The sequence below is a fragment of the Mustelus asterias genome, chromosome 2 (genome assembly GCF_964213995.1).
Source record: "Mustelus asterias chromosome 2, sMusAst1.hap1.1, whole genome shotgun sequence".
NCBI classification, from domain to species: domain Eukaryota; kingdom Metazoa; phylum Chordata; class Chondrichthyes; order Carcharhiniformes; family Triakidae; genus Mustelus; species Mustelus asterias.
Genome location: NC_135802.1, coordinates 139404701 through 139422450, shown reverse-complemented (window position 1 = coordinate 139422450; position 17750 = coordinate 139404701). Strand labels below are relative to the sequence as shown.

Here is a 17750-nt window from a genome sequence, read left to right as displayed (position 1 = left end):
GGGTGGGATTGTGGTCGGTGCAGACCCGATGGGCTGAGTGGCCTCGTTCTGCATTCTATGAATCTATGAAATGACATGGTGCTGGCTGTCTTTGCCATAAGTAAAGAATAAAAACCAATTTACTGTTGAATGACTCAGTACATGAAGATCCATCGTTAGTCCGCTTTGAATGTAGCGTCTGTGCTAACAGTATCCAAGTTATCCGAGTGTACCTAGGATGATGCAGGATAGTCTGCACACTCTCACCGATGTGTAGAAGCTACATGTGAAACAGGAGGATACTATGGAGGTAGAGTCAGCCCACTGCAACAAATCTGTCATTCCCAAACAAAAGGTAACACTTTAACACCAGACAGAGTAACATTTCAAACTCCTGACGGTACACTTTGTGGCTCAGAACACAACATTTTGTTGCGTGAGCCTGCTCCTCATTTTTAAATCTACAATCCCTACCCTAACATCTTACTAATAAAGAAGTGATTGATTATGTGACCAAGCTGTAATTCCTGACTGATATGCCTGCTGTGTATGTGGATGAAGCTGGTTACTTATCTAATCTGGGTACCCTGTAATCAGTGCATGGGAATTGCATGATGGTCCCTTGGCTGCCCTGCACTATTTCTACTAATGCATCTTCCTTTCAGATTGTGGCGCTGCTGTTTACTGAGTTATTGGCATCATTTAATTAGTTCACTTTTTTTTCCGCAGCTACCCTTCTGCTCTTCATGCTTTCTGACAACTACGGTACCCTATTGGGCATGTTATGGTACCAGTAGGGCTTTCTTCTGTTTGATACCCTCTCCTAGTTTCCTGCTGGGCAAAAACAGCTTCAGAGAACATTCCCACGTTGCCCAAGTTCAGATGGTTGGAATTGACTTGTGTGTCATTTGTCCTTTCAGCTTTGGGGACATGTTGTCATTCACCTTGACTGCGTTCGTGGAGCTTATGGACCACGGGATTGTCTCTTGGGATACGTTCTCGGTGGCGTTCATCAAAAAGGTACTGGGATGGCTGGTGTGATTTATACCAGTGAAGTGAGAGCAGAGTGATGGAGGGGAAGGGGAGGTTTGGCAAAGCTCTCAACCACTGGCATAGGAAACAGAGAAGCTGGTGTATGTCATTCGGCCCCTCAAACCTGTCTGGCCATTCAGTTGGTGGCATGGCGGCACAGTGGTTAGCACTGCTACCTCACAGTGCCAGGGACCCGGGTTCAATTCCCGGCTTGGGTCACTGTCTGTGCAGAGACTGCACGTTCTCCTCGTGTCTGCGTGGGTTTCCTCCGGGTGCTCCAGTTTCCTCCCACAGTCTGAAATTCATGCTGGTTAGATGCATTGGCCATGATAAATTCTCCCTCAGTGTACCCGAACAGGCGCTGGAGTGTGGCAACTAGGGGATTTTCACAGTAACTTCATTGCAGTGTTAATGAAAGCCTACTTGTGACACCAATAAATAAACATTAAAATATTTTTTAAAAAATACTTTAGTTCGATCAGGGCTGGTCTGTGCCTTATTTCCATCCATGTGCTTTCAGTAGTTCAGTAAAATCACTCAAAACTAGTGAATAGGTACAGCAATGAAAGGTTAATGGAATGGTGGCCTTCATGTTAAGATGCTGAACCACAAAGTCATTGAAGTTGAAATACACATAGCTTTGATTAGGCCCCATTTAACGTACTGCATTCAGTTCAGGACATCACTCAGGGAGGGTATATTGGTTGTGGAAAGGGAACAGTGCAAGTTTATGCACAGCAGTGTCCCACAAACATATAATGGCCAAACTTCTCCTGCCATTGCTCAAATAGTGCCATGGGATCTTTTCCAACCAATTGTGAGAGTAGATAAAGCTCAATTTGCTGCCTCTTTTGAAAGACGGTGCAAGAACCTCTACCGGCTGAAGTGTTTCTACCTGTCATGGCTCCCAATGCTCTTCCCCATTGCTTTTATACTGAGGTTGGATTCCCTCAGCTTGGCTCAGTTGGTAGACTCTCGCTCTGAGTAGAAGATTGTGGGCTCAAGTCCAACTTCAGGAACTTGTGTGCATAGTCCTGGTTGATGCATCAGTGCAGCACTGAAGAGGTGACTTTTGGATGACATGTTAAACCAAAGCACCGTCTGTTCCCTCAGGTGGACGGTAGAGATCCCGTGACACTACTGAGAAGAAAAGCAGGCAAGGTCTCCCCAGTTTCCTGGCCAACCTTTATCCCTCAACCAACCTCACAACAAACATGTAATCTGCTTACTGTCACGATACTATTTGAGATATTGGAACCTTGTCTATAAATTGACTTCATATTTTGTTCTAACAGCAATCCTTGCAAATCAAAGCAGTTTATTGTGTTGCCTTCTCTCCAGTGAAGTTACACCTTTACTTTCTGCTCTGTGAAAGCATAAATAGCTAAAATTCTCAACTCACTAATGAGTGGTTACTCTTCAGAAAAAAATTCGTAACTGGAATAGTGACTACAGCTGAGTTATGTAGTCATTTGACCAAAATCAATGTGGTTTAGTTTAGTTTATTAGTGTCATAAATAGGCTCACATGAACACTGCAGTGAAATTACTGTGAAAATCCGCTAGTCGCCTGTTCGGGTACACTGAGGGAGAATTTAGCATGGCCGATGCACCTCGCCAGCACGTCTTTCAGACCATGGGAGGAAACTGGAGCATCCAGAGGAAACCCACGCAGACACGGTGAGAATGTGCAAACTCCACACAGACAGTGACCCAAGCCGGGAATTGAACCCAGGTCTCTGGCGCTGTGAGACAGCAGTGCTAATCATTGTGTGAGATGAAAAGCTGAAAACAAAGGAAGTGATGTATGAACCTCAACAGAAATTTAAAACGAAAATACTGTTCTATGTTTGTAGGCATTTTCGATTTTAGCAAGCCCTCTAGGATCTCTCCCTGTGGAGCTGAATAATCACTGATAGTAGAGATGAAATGGTAACCTACATAAGACCTATGGAAATCACTAAAAGCTAGTGGACAGGCAGTTAAAAAGGGGAATGGAACATTATATTTCAGTCTCTTTAATAAGAGACAAAGGAGTGGAACTTATGATGCCGTGTTACAAAGGACAGCACGGTGGCACAGTGATGCCACTGCCTCACAGCGCCAGGGACCCGGGTTCGATTCCTGGCTTGGGTCACTGTCTGTGTGGAGTTTGCACATTCTCCCCGTGTCTGTTTGGGTTTCCTCTGGGTACTCCGGTTTCTTCCCACAGACCCAAGATGTACGAGTTAAGTGGATTGGCCATGCTAAATTGCCCCTTAATGTCAGGGGGACTAGCTAGGGTAAATGCATGGGGTTATGGGGATAGGACCTGTGTGGGATCGTGGTTGGTGTAGACTCGATGGGCTGAATGGCCTCCTTCTGCACTGTAAGGATCCTATAAAGCTCCAGTTAGAACCATTTAATATATTAATAGGGACACAGTAACAAGCCATTTAAATCATAATATGATTGGATAGATTTGACTGGATTTATGAAAGGGAAATCATATTCAACAAATCTAGTTAGTTTTTTGAGATTGTAAACAGCAGGAGAGATAAGGGACGTTGTAGCATGTTTGGATTTTCAAAAACCATTCAGTAAGGTGCAACCCGAGAGGTTGTTACCCAAAGTTAGAGCTCGTGGAATTGGGGATAATACATTGGGATAGATTTGTAATTGATTAATGGTCTGAAAATAGAATAGAACGAACGGGTCACTATTGGGTGGCAGGTTTTAACTGGTGGTTTTAACTTGGATTACTGCTTAGGCCTCAGCTATTTACAATCTATATCATTGACTTTACTGAGGAGACCAATTGTAATGTTTCCAAGTTTACTGAAAATACAAAGTGAGAAACTAAGGGCCCGATTTTACCATTTTGAGTCTAAGTGCCAAATCTGGACGTAATACAGATCCGAGCCCGGAATCCTCTTTGCAGCGTGCCCATACGCTTTTTGCCATCTCCAGTCCGATCCGCGCTGTGGGCGGGGCTTAGCGCTGCCGGAACGATCGGAGCTCTGAACTGCGCATGCGCAGTTCGAAAAAAATCTGCAAAAGCGCGCCCGTGTCAGATCGCAGATCTGAGGAGTAGAAATGATGCCTTGACTTAAAATCAAACCTGCGAGTACATTTCTCACTCAATGACATTTGTTAGTTTAAAAATATAACCTGTTCCTGTGCAAGCCACTCAGAAGCAATAAACACAGCTGCGTGTATGTAACTACATTTGCAATTTGCTTCATTCTTGCTGATCAGAAGTAACTTTTAATATTTCCACGATGCCACAAATCTGTGTTGTTAAACACAGATAATGAGTGGGTGCCGAAAGATTTCCATGGACTAGTCTGTCAGTCAGTGCTCCCACTGATCCATCCTGTACCAATATCTCTGTCCAGCTGCCTGGAAATCGTCAAGTCTCATCTGGAACAACTGAATTTGGTCAATAAATTATCTTTTTTGCCTTTGATGCTGAGATAAAAATCTCACCATTCACCGGACTCTGAAATGTCTTGCTGCACTTTACACTGGAGGTTGTCAGCTCTAGAACATAGAACACAGAACATTACAGCGCAGTACAGGCCCTTCGGCCCTCGATGTTGCGCCGACCAGTGAAACCAATCTAAAGCCCCTCTAATCTACACTATTCCAATATTATCCATGTGTTTATCCAATAATCATTTGAATGCTCTTAATGTTGTCTTCCAACTTGTCCTATGTTGGCCACTTCCGTCATTACTGCAGTTGAAGAAAAGTCTATGGTGACTGTATATTTCATCTAGAAGAATGCTGGCTTTTCACGCTGTGATATATGTGCGTTCAGTCTTTTGAGTTATGCCCCCGATTCCAGACATTAGAGAAACATCCCTTCTGAAGTTTTTGTGGGGAAGCAAGGTCACATGACCCAGGACACCTACCTTTTGGCCAGTTTAATAATACAGACCCCCCCCCCCGGGAGGCAGGCCCCCCTTGGCAGACCCCCCCCCCCCTCAAACCAGAGATCCATCTGAGCCCCCTCCTTCCTCGCCCAACCAGAGATCCATCTGAGCCCGCCCCCCTCCTCCGGCGGACGCCAGCGGAACGATGTGAAACCCGGTCATTTTAGCCGTGGCTCCAAGTCTGTGGCCAGGAAGGTGCTGCAGGCTCTCGAAGGACTGAAGATGGTCGAGAAGGATGGTGGAGGGAGACCAGCAATCGAGGCAGGTTGGGGGTGTGGTCTGCCGAGGGGGGCCTGCCTCCCAGGGGGGTCTGATCCCGGGGGGAGGGGGGGAGGGGATCAGCAGGGGGTGGGGTGCTCTGTTGGGGGGGTCTGCCTCCAGGGGAGGGAGGTTGGTCTGCCAGGGTGGTTAGCAGGGGGGTCTGTCCGGGTGAGGGGGGTGGAGGGATTGCCACTGCTGGGGGGGGGCGTGGGCTGGATATTGGGGTGCTCTGAGAAGTGGTGGTGGCTGCAGACTGGCTTCACAAGGGCAGAGAGAGCTTCGGAGGTTCCCCTACAGAATAGAAATCCGCTTCGGATTTTTATTTAGCAGGTTGCTAAAAGCGTGAATCCGGATCGGGCCGCGCGGTGGTAAAGTGGGATTTGGTGGTAGAGTTGGGCGCGTGGTTCATTAAATCGGGCCGCCCGATTCGGGCGCGGACCGGATCCAAGCCCAAATCGGGTGTCGGTAAAGTCGGGACTTGCTTGGATTCGGGTGCAGATCGCGTTAAAGGTCCGACCCCCGAATTTACCGCGATTTCGCGCCCGAAAACGGGCGCAAATTGTTGGTAAAATCGGGCCCTCAGTTGTGAAAAGGACACGGAGAGGCCTCAAAGTGGTGTTGGGGAAATTGATGGGATTGAAGGCCAATGGATCCCCAGGGTCTGATAATCTGCATCCCATAGTACTTAAGGAAGTGGCCCTAGAAATAGTGGATGCTTTAGTGGTCATCTTCCAAGATTCTCTAAGCTCTGGAATTGGAAGGTAGCTAATGTAACCCCACTATTTAAGAAGGGAGGTAGAGAGAAAACAGGGAATTATAGACCAGACAGCCGGACTTCAGTAGTGGGGAAAATTCTAGAGTCCATTATCAAAGATTTTGTAGCAGAGCACTTGGTAAACAGTGGTAAAATCGGACAGAGTCAGCATAGATTTACAAAAGAGGAAATCATGCTTGACAAATGTACTGCAATTCTTTGAGAATGTAACTAGTAGACTTGATGAGGGGGAGCTAGTGGATGTGGTTTATTTGGACTTTCAAAAAGTTTTCAACAAAGTCCCATGTAAGAGATTAGCGTGTAAAATTAAAGCACTGGGATTGGGGTGAGTGTATTGAGATGGATAGAAAACTGGTTGGCAGACAGAAAATGAAGTGTAGGAATAAATGGGTCATTTTCCAAATGGCAGGCAGTGACTAGTGGGGCCCTACAGGGATCAGTGCTAGGACCCCAGCTATTGATATGTATTAATGATTTAGATGAGGCAACTAAATGAAATATCTCCAAATTTGCAGATGACACAAAGCTGGATGGGAGGGTGAGCTGTGAGGAGGATGCAGAGATGCTTTAGTATGATTTGGATAAATTGAGTGAGTGCACAAATGCATGGTAGGTGCAGTATAATGTGGATAAATTATCCACTTTGGTAGCAAAAAGAGGAAGACAGATTATTATCTGAATGGCTATAAACTAATGGGGGGAATGTGTAATGAGACCTGGGTTTCCTTGTACACCAGTCACTAAAGCTAAGCATGCAGGTACAGCAGGTGGTAAAGAAGGTAAATGGTATGTTGGCCTTCATAGCAAGAGGATTCAAGTACAGGACAGGGATGTCTTGCTGCAATTATATGGGGCCTTCGCAAAGCTGCACCTGGAATATTGTGTGTAGTTTTGTTCTCCTTATCTGAGGAAGCGTGTTCTTGCTATAGAGGGAGTGCAGAAAATGTTTACCAGACTGATTCATGGGAGGGGGGGGGGGGGGGGGGGGGGATCTAAAAGAAACCTAGAAAATTCTAACAAGACTAGACAGGGTAGATGCAGGAAGGATGTTCCTGATGATGGAGGTGTCCAGAACCAGGGGTCACAGTCGTAAGCTATGGGCAATCCTTTTAGGACTGAGATGGGGAGAAATTCTTCACCCGGAGAATAGTAAGACTGTGGAATTTGCTACCACAAGCAGTTGAGACCAAAACATTGTATGTTTTCAAGAAAGGGTTAGATATAGCTCTTGGGGCAAAGGGGATCAAAGGATATGGGAGGAATGTGGAATCAGGCTAATGAGTTGGATGATCAGCCATGATCATAATGAATGGTGGTGCAGGCTCAAAGGGCTGAATGGCCTCCTCCTGCTCCTATTTTCTGTGTTTCTAAATGAACGAGATGAGTGGGAAAGAACACGGCTGATTCAATATAATACAAGGAATTGTGTGTTTATGGTAGGAAAAATAGAAAAGTAGCGTAGTTGTTTAAATGCTGAGGGGCTGAAAAATGTTGGCATTCAAAGGGATCTTAGTGTTCGAAACACAAGTTTCAGAAAGTTAACAAAGTTTAAGTTTATTTATTATTATCACAAGTAGGCTTACATCAACACTGCAATGACGTTACTGTGAAAATCCTGTGAAAAAAAGGTACAGCAATGGATCAGGAAAGCAAATGGTATGGTAGCCATTCTTAGAAAGGGATTGAAGTATGTGTCCAAAGATGTTCAGGTTAGGTGGATTGGCCATGTTAAATTGCCCCTCGATTGTTGTTGGAGCTGCGCTCGTCCAGACAAGTGGAGAGTATTGCATTATACTCATGATTTGAGCCTTGTAGATGGTGGGCAGGTTTGGAGGAGTGACTCAGCCGCTGACTCTGTTGCTGCAGATTCCCTAGCCTCTGACCTGCTCTTGTAGTCACAGTATTTATATGGCTGGTCCAGAACAATGGCGAACCCCAGGATGTTCATGTTGGGGGGATTTAACGAATGGCAATGTGATGATGACCAGACAATGTTTTTGCCACAAAAACGGAAATGCTGGAAAATCTCAGCAAGTCTGACAGCATCTGTGGAGAGAGAATAGAGCCAATGCTTTGAGACTGGATGACCCTTTGTCAGAGCTGAAGACAAGGAAAATCGGGCGAGATAATGTTTTTGCCATGTTAATTGGGGCGGTACAGTGGCACAGTGGTTAACACTGCTGCCTCACAGCACCAGGGATCTGGGTTCAATTCCCGGCTTGGGCCACTGTCTGTGTGGAGTTTGCACATTCTCCCTGTGTCTGCGTGGGTTTCCTCCGAGTGCTCCGGTTTCCTCCCACAGTCCAAAGACGTGCGGGTTAGGTTGATTGGCCATGCTAAATTGCCCCTTAGTGTCAGGGAGATTAGGAAGGTAAATATGTGGGGTTACGGGGACAGGACCTGGGTGGGATTGTTGTTGGTGCAGGCTTGATGGGCTAAATGGCCTCCTTCTTCACTGTAGATTCTATAAATGCCAGCCAGGACACCAGGGATGACTTTGAAATAGTGCTATGGGATCTTTTACATCCACCTGAGAGGACAGTTTAATGTTTTGTCTGAAAGATAGCTCCTTCCACAGTACTGCACTCCCTCAATGCTGCAATAGTTTGGCAGCCTTGATTTTAATGCCAATCCTGGAGTGAGATTTAAAACCGGAACCTTGTGTCATAAAAGCAATCGTGGGCCAACTAAGCCACAGCTGACACCTAAATTCAAGACCGAGATCCTTTTAGATTTTTTAGATGCTAAGGGATAGTGAATGGCAGAGCAGACCTGCAGTCCTGAATGGTCTCCTCCAGCTATATTTCTGTTCCGAGGAAACATTTTGAAACCTAGTAATGGTCTGGTTGAAATCGCAGGGAGATTAGGAGGGTAAATATGTGGGGTTAAGGTGACAGGACCTGGGTGGGATTGTTGTTGGTGCAGGCTTGATGGGCTAAATGGCCTCGTTCTTCACTGTAGATTCTATAAATGCCAGCCAGGACACCAGGGATGACTTTGAAATAGTGCTATGGGATCTGCGTACACTGGTGCTCCAAACATCATATAACGCGTTCCACTTGACAGGATGCTTTTCCTTATATTTGTTTTTTTTTAATAATATCTATTATTAACAACTAATATTCTATTCCCTCCTTTCACCTCCTCCTACCAAAGAAAAATGTACAATGAATAAAATGAAGGAAAAAAAAGCAGCATAAATCAGCAATTGGTCACCTCTGTCTTGTGTGGTATAAGTTTGTACAGCGCAGAGAGTGCTAATGGAAATAGTGTTAAACTGCTTTCAATACTTTCAGCACTGAACATCCTACTTATTGATTTATACACACACACATCCTGTTTATTGACACACACACACACACCCGGTTTATTGACACACACAAACACACACACACATACACTCATCCTGTTTATTGACACACACACACATCCTGTTTATTGACACACACACACACCCGGTTTATTGACACACACAAACACACATACACATACACTCATCCTGTTTATTGACACACACACACACACACCCGGTTTATTGACACACGCGGTTTATTGACACACACAAACACACATACACACATCCTGTTTATTGACACATACACACACACACACCCTGTTTATTGACACACACACACATCCTGTTTATTGACACACACACACACCTGGTTTATTGACACACACAAACACACATACACACATCCTGTTTATTGACACATACACACACACCCTGTTTATTGACACACACACACACACACACACATCCTGTTTATTGACACATACACACACACACACCGTTTATTGACACACACACACACATCCTGTTTATTGACACATACACACACACCCTGTTTATTGACACACACACACACACACACACATCCTGTTTATTGACACACACACACATCCTGTTTATTGACACATACACACACACACACCCTGTTTATTGACACACACACACATCCTGTTTATTGACACACACACACACACACACACATCCTGTTTATTGACACACACACATCCTGTTTATTGACACACACACACACACCCGGTTTATTGACACACACAAACACACACACACTCATCCTGTTTATTGACACATACACACACACACACATCCTGTTTATTGACACACACACACACCCGGTTTATTGACACACACAAACACACACACACTCATCCTGTTTATTGACACAAACACACACACACTCATCCTGTTTATTGACACATACACACACACACCCTGTTTATTGACACGCACACACATATAAACAGATCCTGTTTATTGACACACAGCCTGTTTATTCACACACACACACACACACACACCCGGTTTATTGACACACACAAACACACATACACACATCCTGTTTATTGACACGCACACACACACGCATCCCGTTTATTGACACACACACACACACACCCTGTTTATTGACACGCACACACACACACATCCCGTTTATTGACACACACACACCCTGTTTATTGACACGCACACATACACACATCCTGTTTATTGACACGCACACATACACACATCCTGTTTATTGACACACACACACACACACACACACACACACACGGTTTATTGACACACACAAACACACACACACACACACACACGTCCTGTTTATTGACGCACACACACACACATCCTGTTTATTGACACACACACACACTCATCCTGTTTATTGACACACACACACACGATTTATTGACACACCCAAACACACACACACACATCCTGTTTATTGACGCACACACACACACATCCTGTTTATTGACACACACACGGTTTATTGACACACACACACATAAACACACACATCCTGTTTATTGACACACACACACACACACACTTATCCTGTTTATTGACACACACGTATAAACAGATCCTATTTATTGACACACACACGCATCCTGTTTATTCACACGCACACATCCTATTTATTGACACACACACACACTCATCCTGTTTATTGACACATACACACACACACCCTGTTTATTGACACACACACACACCCTGTTTATTGACACACACACACACATCCTGTTTATTGATACAAACACACATACACATCCTGTTTATTGACACAGACACACACACCCACACCCTGTTTATTGACATACACATACACACTCATCTTGTTTATTGACACATACACACATGCACCCTGTTTATTGACACACACACATACACACACACACACACTCATCCTGTTTATTGACACATACACACACACTCATCCTGTTTATTGACACACACACACACACTCATCCTGTTTATTGACACATACACACACACACACTCATCCTGTTTATTGACACATACACACACACTCATCCTGTTTATTGACACACACACACATCTTGTTTATTGACACATACACACACGCACCCTGTTTATTGACACACACACATACACACACACACACACACTCATCCTGTTTATTGACACATACACACACACACACTCATCCTGTTTATTGACACATACACACACACACTCATCCTGTTTATTGACACATACACACACACACCCTGTTTATTGACACACACGCACCCTGTTTATTGACACACACACATACACACACACACACACTCATCCTGTTTATTGACACATACACACACACACACACTCATCCTGTTTATTGACACACACACACACACTCATCCTGTTTATTGACACATACACACACACACACTCATCCTGTTTATTGACACATGCACACACACACACTCATCCTGTTTATTGACACACACACACACTCATCTTGTTTATTGACACATACACACACGCACCCTGTTTATTGACACACACACATACACACACACACACACACACACACATCCTGTTTATTGACACACACACACACACACACACTCATCCTGTTTATTGACACATACACACACACACTCATCCTGTTTATTGACACATACACACCCTGTTTATTGACACACACACACACACATCCTGTTTATTGATACAGACACACACATCCTGTTTATTGACACAGACACACACACACCCACACCCTGTTTATTGACACACACATACACACTCATCTTGTTTATTGACACATACACACACGCACCCTGTTTATTGACACACACACATACACACACACTCATCCTGTTTATTGACACATACACACACACACACTCATCCTGTTTATTGACACATACACATACACACACACACACTCATCCTGTTTATTGACACACACACACACACACTCATCTTGTTTATTGACACATACACACACGCACCCTGTTTATTGACACACACACATACACACACACACACTCATCCTGTTTATTGACACATACACACACACACACTCATCCTGTTTATTGACACATACACACACACACTCATCCTGTTTATTGACACAAACACATACACACACCCACACCCTGTTTATTGACACACACTCATCCTGTTTATTGACACATACACACACACACCCTGTTTATTGACACACACACATACACACACACGCACACACACACTCACACACACACATACACACACACACACCCTGTTTATTGACACACACACATACACACACTCACACACACATACACACACACACACTCATCCTGTTTATTGACACACACACACACTCATCCAGTTTATTGACACAGACACACACCCACACCCTGTTTATTGACACACCCATACACACATCCTGTTTATTGACACACCCATACACACATCCTGTTTATTGACACACACACACCCTGTTTATTGACACACACACACACACACACTCATCCAGTTTATTGACACACACACACATCGAGAATTGATTGGCACAGTCTCTGCATATTTGTAGATGAGATGGGACCAGCTTCACAAAAGGTGTAGGTTCAGAGGTTACAGTTCTGCAAAGGGGGTAAAGTTGTATCCAAGTATTGGCAGCAATGTTTTTGCAGAAATTGTACGGTCGGAATTTAAAACCTATTGTTTCTTTTATGCATCTTTCAGATAGCGAGTTATGTGAACAAATCTGCAACGGATGTGTCTGTGTTACAAAGGTCGCTCGCAATCTTGGAGTCTATGGTGTTGAACAGCTATGATCTCTACCAGAAGGTGGCACAAGAGATCACCATTGGCCAACTCATGCCACATTTACAAGGGTAAGTTCTCATCAGTCTTTAGCTGGAAGAAAACAGATAAGATTTTGATTCAGATTAGTATAATGAGCCTCGAGTAAGTATGATAAAAAGGATTTAGGTGCAGTAGAGAAGATACAAAATGATTTGCAAAATGAAAACAGAACTGACGAGATTCTAACCATCAGGAAAGCTTGAAGAAGAATGCTTATTAGTGACTGACTGGAGGGTAGGTTTGATGGGATAGACATAGAGATGTTTCTACTTATGGGAAGAGTCCAGAACTAATGATCATACATAGAGGAGTGTCGCTATTAAATCCAATAAGAAACTTGAATGTAGAATTCTATCACAGAGTAGTTAAGGTGAGTAACAGGTATGTTTTTAAGGGCAGGCTAGATAAGTATGTGAGGGAGAAAGGAATAAAAGGAAATGCTGATAGCGTTAGATGAAGGAGGCTCAGCTGGAACCTAGTCCAGTGAGGCAGTAATCCAATGATTTGGATGAAGGGGCCAAATGTATTGCAGCTAAATTTGCTGATGACTCCAGGATAGGTGGGAAAATATGTTGTCCAGAGGAGATAGAGAGTCTGCAAAGGGATATAGTCAGGTTAAGTGAGTGAGCAAAATTTTGGCAGAAGGAGTATATTGTGGGAAAATGTGAAATTGTCCACTTTGGAAGGAAGAATGGCAAAGCCGTACATTATTTAAATAGGGAAAGATTGCAGAACTCAGTGGTATAGAGGGATCTGGGTGTCCTAGTGAAGGAATCACCAAGTTAGAATGCAGCTACAACAAGTAATTAGGAACACAAATGGAATGTTGGTGTTTATTGCAAGAGGAATGGAATATAAAAGTAGGGCGGTTTTACTGCAGCTGTACAGGCCGTTAGTAGGACCACATCTATAGAACTGTGTACAGTTTTGGTCTCCTCATTTAAAAACAAAGAACAACAAAGAACAGTACAGCAGAGGAAACAGGCCCTTCGGCCCTCCAAGCCTGTGCCGCTCCTTGGTCCAACTAGACCAATCGTTTGTATCCCTCCATTCCCAGGCTGCTCATGTAACTATCCAGGTAAGTCTTAAACAATGTCAGCGTGCCTGCCTCCACCACCCTACTTGGCAGCGCATTCCAGGCCCCCATCACCCTCTGTGTAAAAAACGTCCCTCTGATATCTGAGTTATACTTTGCCCCTCTCACCTTGAGCCCGTGACCCCTCGTGATCGTCACCTCCGACCTGGGGAAAAAGTTTCCCACTGTTCACCCTATCTATACCCTTCATAATCTTGTACACCTCTATTAGATCTCCCCTCATTCTCCGTCTTTCCAAGGAGAACAACCCCAGTTTACCCAATCTCTCCTCATAGCTAAGACCCTCCATACCAGGCAACATCCTGGTAAACCTTCTCTGCACTCTCTCTAACGCCTCCACGTCCTTCTGGTAGTGCGGCGACCAGAACTGGACGCAGTACTCCAAATGTGGCCTAACCAGCGTTCTATACAGCTGCATCATCAGACTCCAGCTTTTATACTCTATACCCCGTCCTATAAAGGCAAGCATACCATATGCCTTCTTCACCACCTTCTCCACCTGTGTTGCCACCTTCAAGGATTTGTGGACTTGCACACCTAGGTCCCTCTGTGTTTCTATACTCCTGATGACTCTGCCATTTATTGTATAACTCCTCCCTACATTATTTCTTCCAAAATGCATCACTTTGCATTTATCCAGATTAAACTCCATCTGCCACCTCTCCGCCCAATTTTCCAGCCTATCTATATCCTGCTGTATTGCCCGACAATGCTCTTCGCTATCCGCAAGTCCAGCCATCTTCGTGTCATCCGCAAACTTGCTGATTACACCAGTTACACCTTCTTCCAAATCATTTATATATGTCACAAATAGCAGAGGCCCCAGTACAGAGCCCTGCGGAACACCACTGGTCACGGACCTCCAGCCGGAAAAAGACCTTTCGACCACTACCCTCTGTCTCCTATGGCCAAGCCAGTTCTCCACCCATCTAGCCACTTCTCCTTGTATCCCATGAGCCTTAACCTTCTTAACCAACCTGCCATGTGGGACTTTGTCAAATGCCTTACTGAAATCCATAGAGACGACATCCACGGCCCTTCCTTCATCAACCGTTTTTGTCACTTCCTCAAAAAACTCCACCAAATTTGTAAGGCACGACCTCCCTCTTACAAAACCATGCTGTCTGTCACTAATGAGATTGTTCCGTTCTAAATGCACATACGTCCTGTCTCTAAGAATCCTCTCCAACAACTTCCCTACCACGGACGTCAAGCTCACCGGCCTATAATTTCCTGGGTTATCCCTGCTACCCTTCTTAAACAACGGGACCACATTCGCTATCCTCCAATCCTCAGGGACCTCACCCGTGTCCAAAGAAGCGACAAAGATTTCCGTCAGAGGCCCAGCAATTTCATCTCTCGTCTCCCTGAGCAGTCGAGGATAGATGCCATCAGGCCCTGGGGCTTTGTCAGTTTTAATGTTCCCTAAAAAACCTAACACTTCCTCTCTTGTAATGGAGATTTTCTCTAACGGGTCAACACCTCCCTCCGAGACACTCCCGGTTAACACGCCCCTCTCCTTCGTGAATACCGATGCAAAGTATTCATTTAGGATCTCCTCTATTCCCTTGGGTTCTAAGCATAATTCCCCTCCTTTGTCCCTGAGAGGTCCGATTTTCTCCCTGACAACTCTTTTGTTCCTAACGTATGCACGGTAGCACAGTGGTTAGCACTGCTGCTTCACAGCTCCAGGGACCTGGGTTCGATTCCCGGCTTGGGTCACTGTCTGTGTGGAGTTTGCACATTCTCCTTGTGTCAGCGTGGGTTTCCTCCGGGTGCTCCGGTTTCCTCCCACAGTCCAAAGATGTGCGGGTTAGGTTGATTGGCCATGCTAAAATTGCCCCTTAGTGTCCTGGGATGTGTAGATTAGAGGGATTAGTGGGTAAAATATGTCAGGATATGGGGGTAGGACCTGGGTGGGATTGTGGTCGGTGCAGACTCGATGGGCCGAATGGCCTCTTTCTGTACTGTAGGGTTTCTATGATTTCTATGATTTCTATGATGAATAGAATGCCTTAGGATTCTCCTTAATCCTGCCTGCCAAGAACATCTCGTGACCTCTTTTTGCCCTTCTAACTGCCCGTTTGAGTTCTTTCCTACTCTCTCTGTATTCCTCCAGAGCTCCATCTGTTTTCAGTTGCCTGGACTTAACGTACGCCTCCCTTTTCATTTTAATCAGATCCTCAATTTCCCTGGTTATCCACGGCTCTCGAATCCTACCTTTCCTATCTTTCCTTTTTACAGTGCAGCTGTAGAGTGCAGCTCTAATTACATTAGAAACAGGCCCGAGAAGGTTCACGCAACCTATTCCTGGGATGAGGGGCTTATCTTTATGAAGAAAGGTTGGACCTATACCCATTGGAGTTTAGAAGAATGAGAAGTAATGTTACGGAAACATATCAGATTGTGGGGGGTTTGGCAGGGTAGCAACCCGGAGGATACTTCCACTTGTGGGAGGGACTAGGAGACACAGTTTAGCAATAAGGGCCGGGATTCTCCCAAAAATATTCTAAGTTCCCAACGTGCTGGAAAATGGGAGTGAATTCCACTGGGTTTTTTGGTGTGATTTCCAGAAAGAATCTCTGACACTCTGGAAATCTGTGGGTGGGGCCTATTGCCACTGGATTGGCCCACAGCATACCGCCAGCCTCTGTCTCCTCACCCACCCCCCACCTCCTGGCCAGTCCCAATCTCTCCCCTCCCCCACCTCGCCAGCCAAGACCCCTCCCCCACCTGGATGGCCAGCCCAGATCACCCTTTTCCTCCCTTCCCCACTGATCCCAATTACAGAGTGGCAGTGGGTACCACCGATTGCTTCCCCCAATAGGTCCTGCTGCTTTGGCACTTCCGGATGCCCAGTAGAAAGTGCCAGTGTGCCCCTTGGGCAGTGCCAGGGTGCCAGGCTGGCAGTGCCAAGCTAGAACTGCCCAAGGGGCACCCCTCTTATCACTGACTTCCCGTGGGGGGGGCCTCAATGGCCTCTATTCCTTCCAGTGGGGTCGGGTCACCTGTTCCCCATTAGTGGGGAGCAGAAGTAAACCCCGCTGGAGTGAACCACTCCCGGCAGGGGATCGGGAAGGCACTAGCGGGCCCGGAAATTTCAGTCCTGGGCCCGCTAATCATATGGAAATTGTGATTTCCCCCTTGTAATCAGCTCCTAACTGCACTAAAAAATTTGGTCACAGAGATGCGCGGAGGCCATGGCACCCAACAGGAAGACTGTGAAACTGCCCCAGCTGATGTTTCCCAGCCCGCTGCATTACTCGAGCAGCGCAACGGTCTGGGAGAATCGCCCCCAAGGAGTCTACCATTTAAGACGGAGATGAGGCGAAACGCTTCTCTGAGTGTGGAATTCTCTTCCCCAGAAAGCAGTGGAGACTGGGTCATCGAATTTATTCAAGGCCGAGTTAGACAGGTTTTTGGTAGACAAGGGAATCGAGGGAGTTGAGACCACCACAAGATTAGCCATGGTCTATCGAACGGTGGGGCAGGCCAGAAGGGCTGAATAGCCTACTCCTGCTCATAAGTCTTATGCCCCTTGGCCAGATACCCAGATTCTGTGCTGTAAATTCTG

The 17750-nt window shown here is 45.4% G+C and overlaps 1 protein-coding gene across 8 annotated transcripts in view; it reads left to right on the top strand.

Moving 5' to 3' along the window:
• LOC144511763 (engulfment and cell motility protein 1) overlaps nt 1-17750 on the top strand; it is a 275624-nt gene that overhangs the window by 103400 nt on the left and 154474 nt on the right. For all 8 annotated transcript variants that reach the window (XM_078242020.1, XM_078242065.1, XM_078242047.1 and 5 more), the window contains 2 exons: nt 900-999; nt 12958-13109. In XM_078242020.1, coding sequence (XP_078098146.1) covers nt 900-999; nt 12958-13109 — 252 coding nt within the window. The remainder of the gene's footprint in view (nt 1-899; nt 1000-12957; nt 13110-17750) is intronic.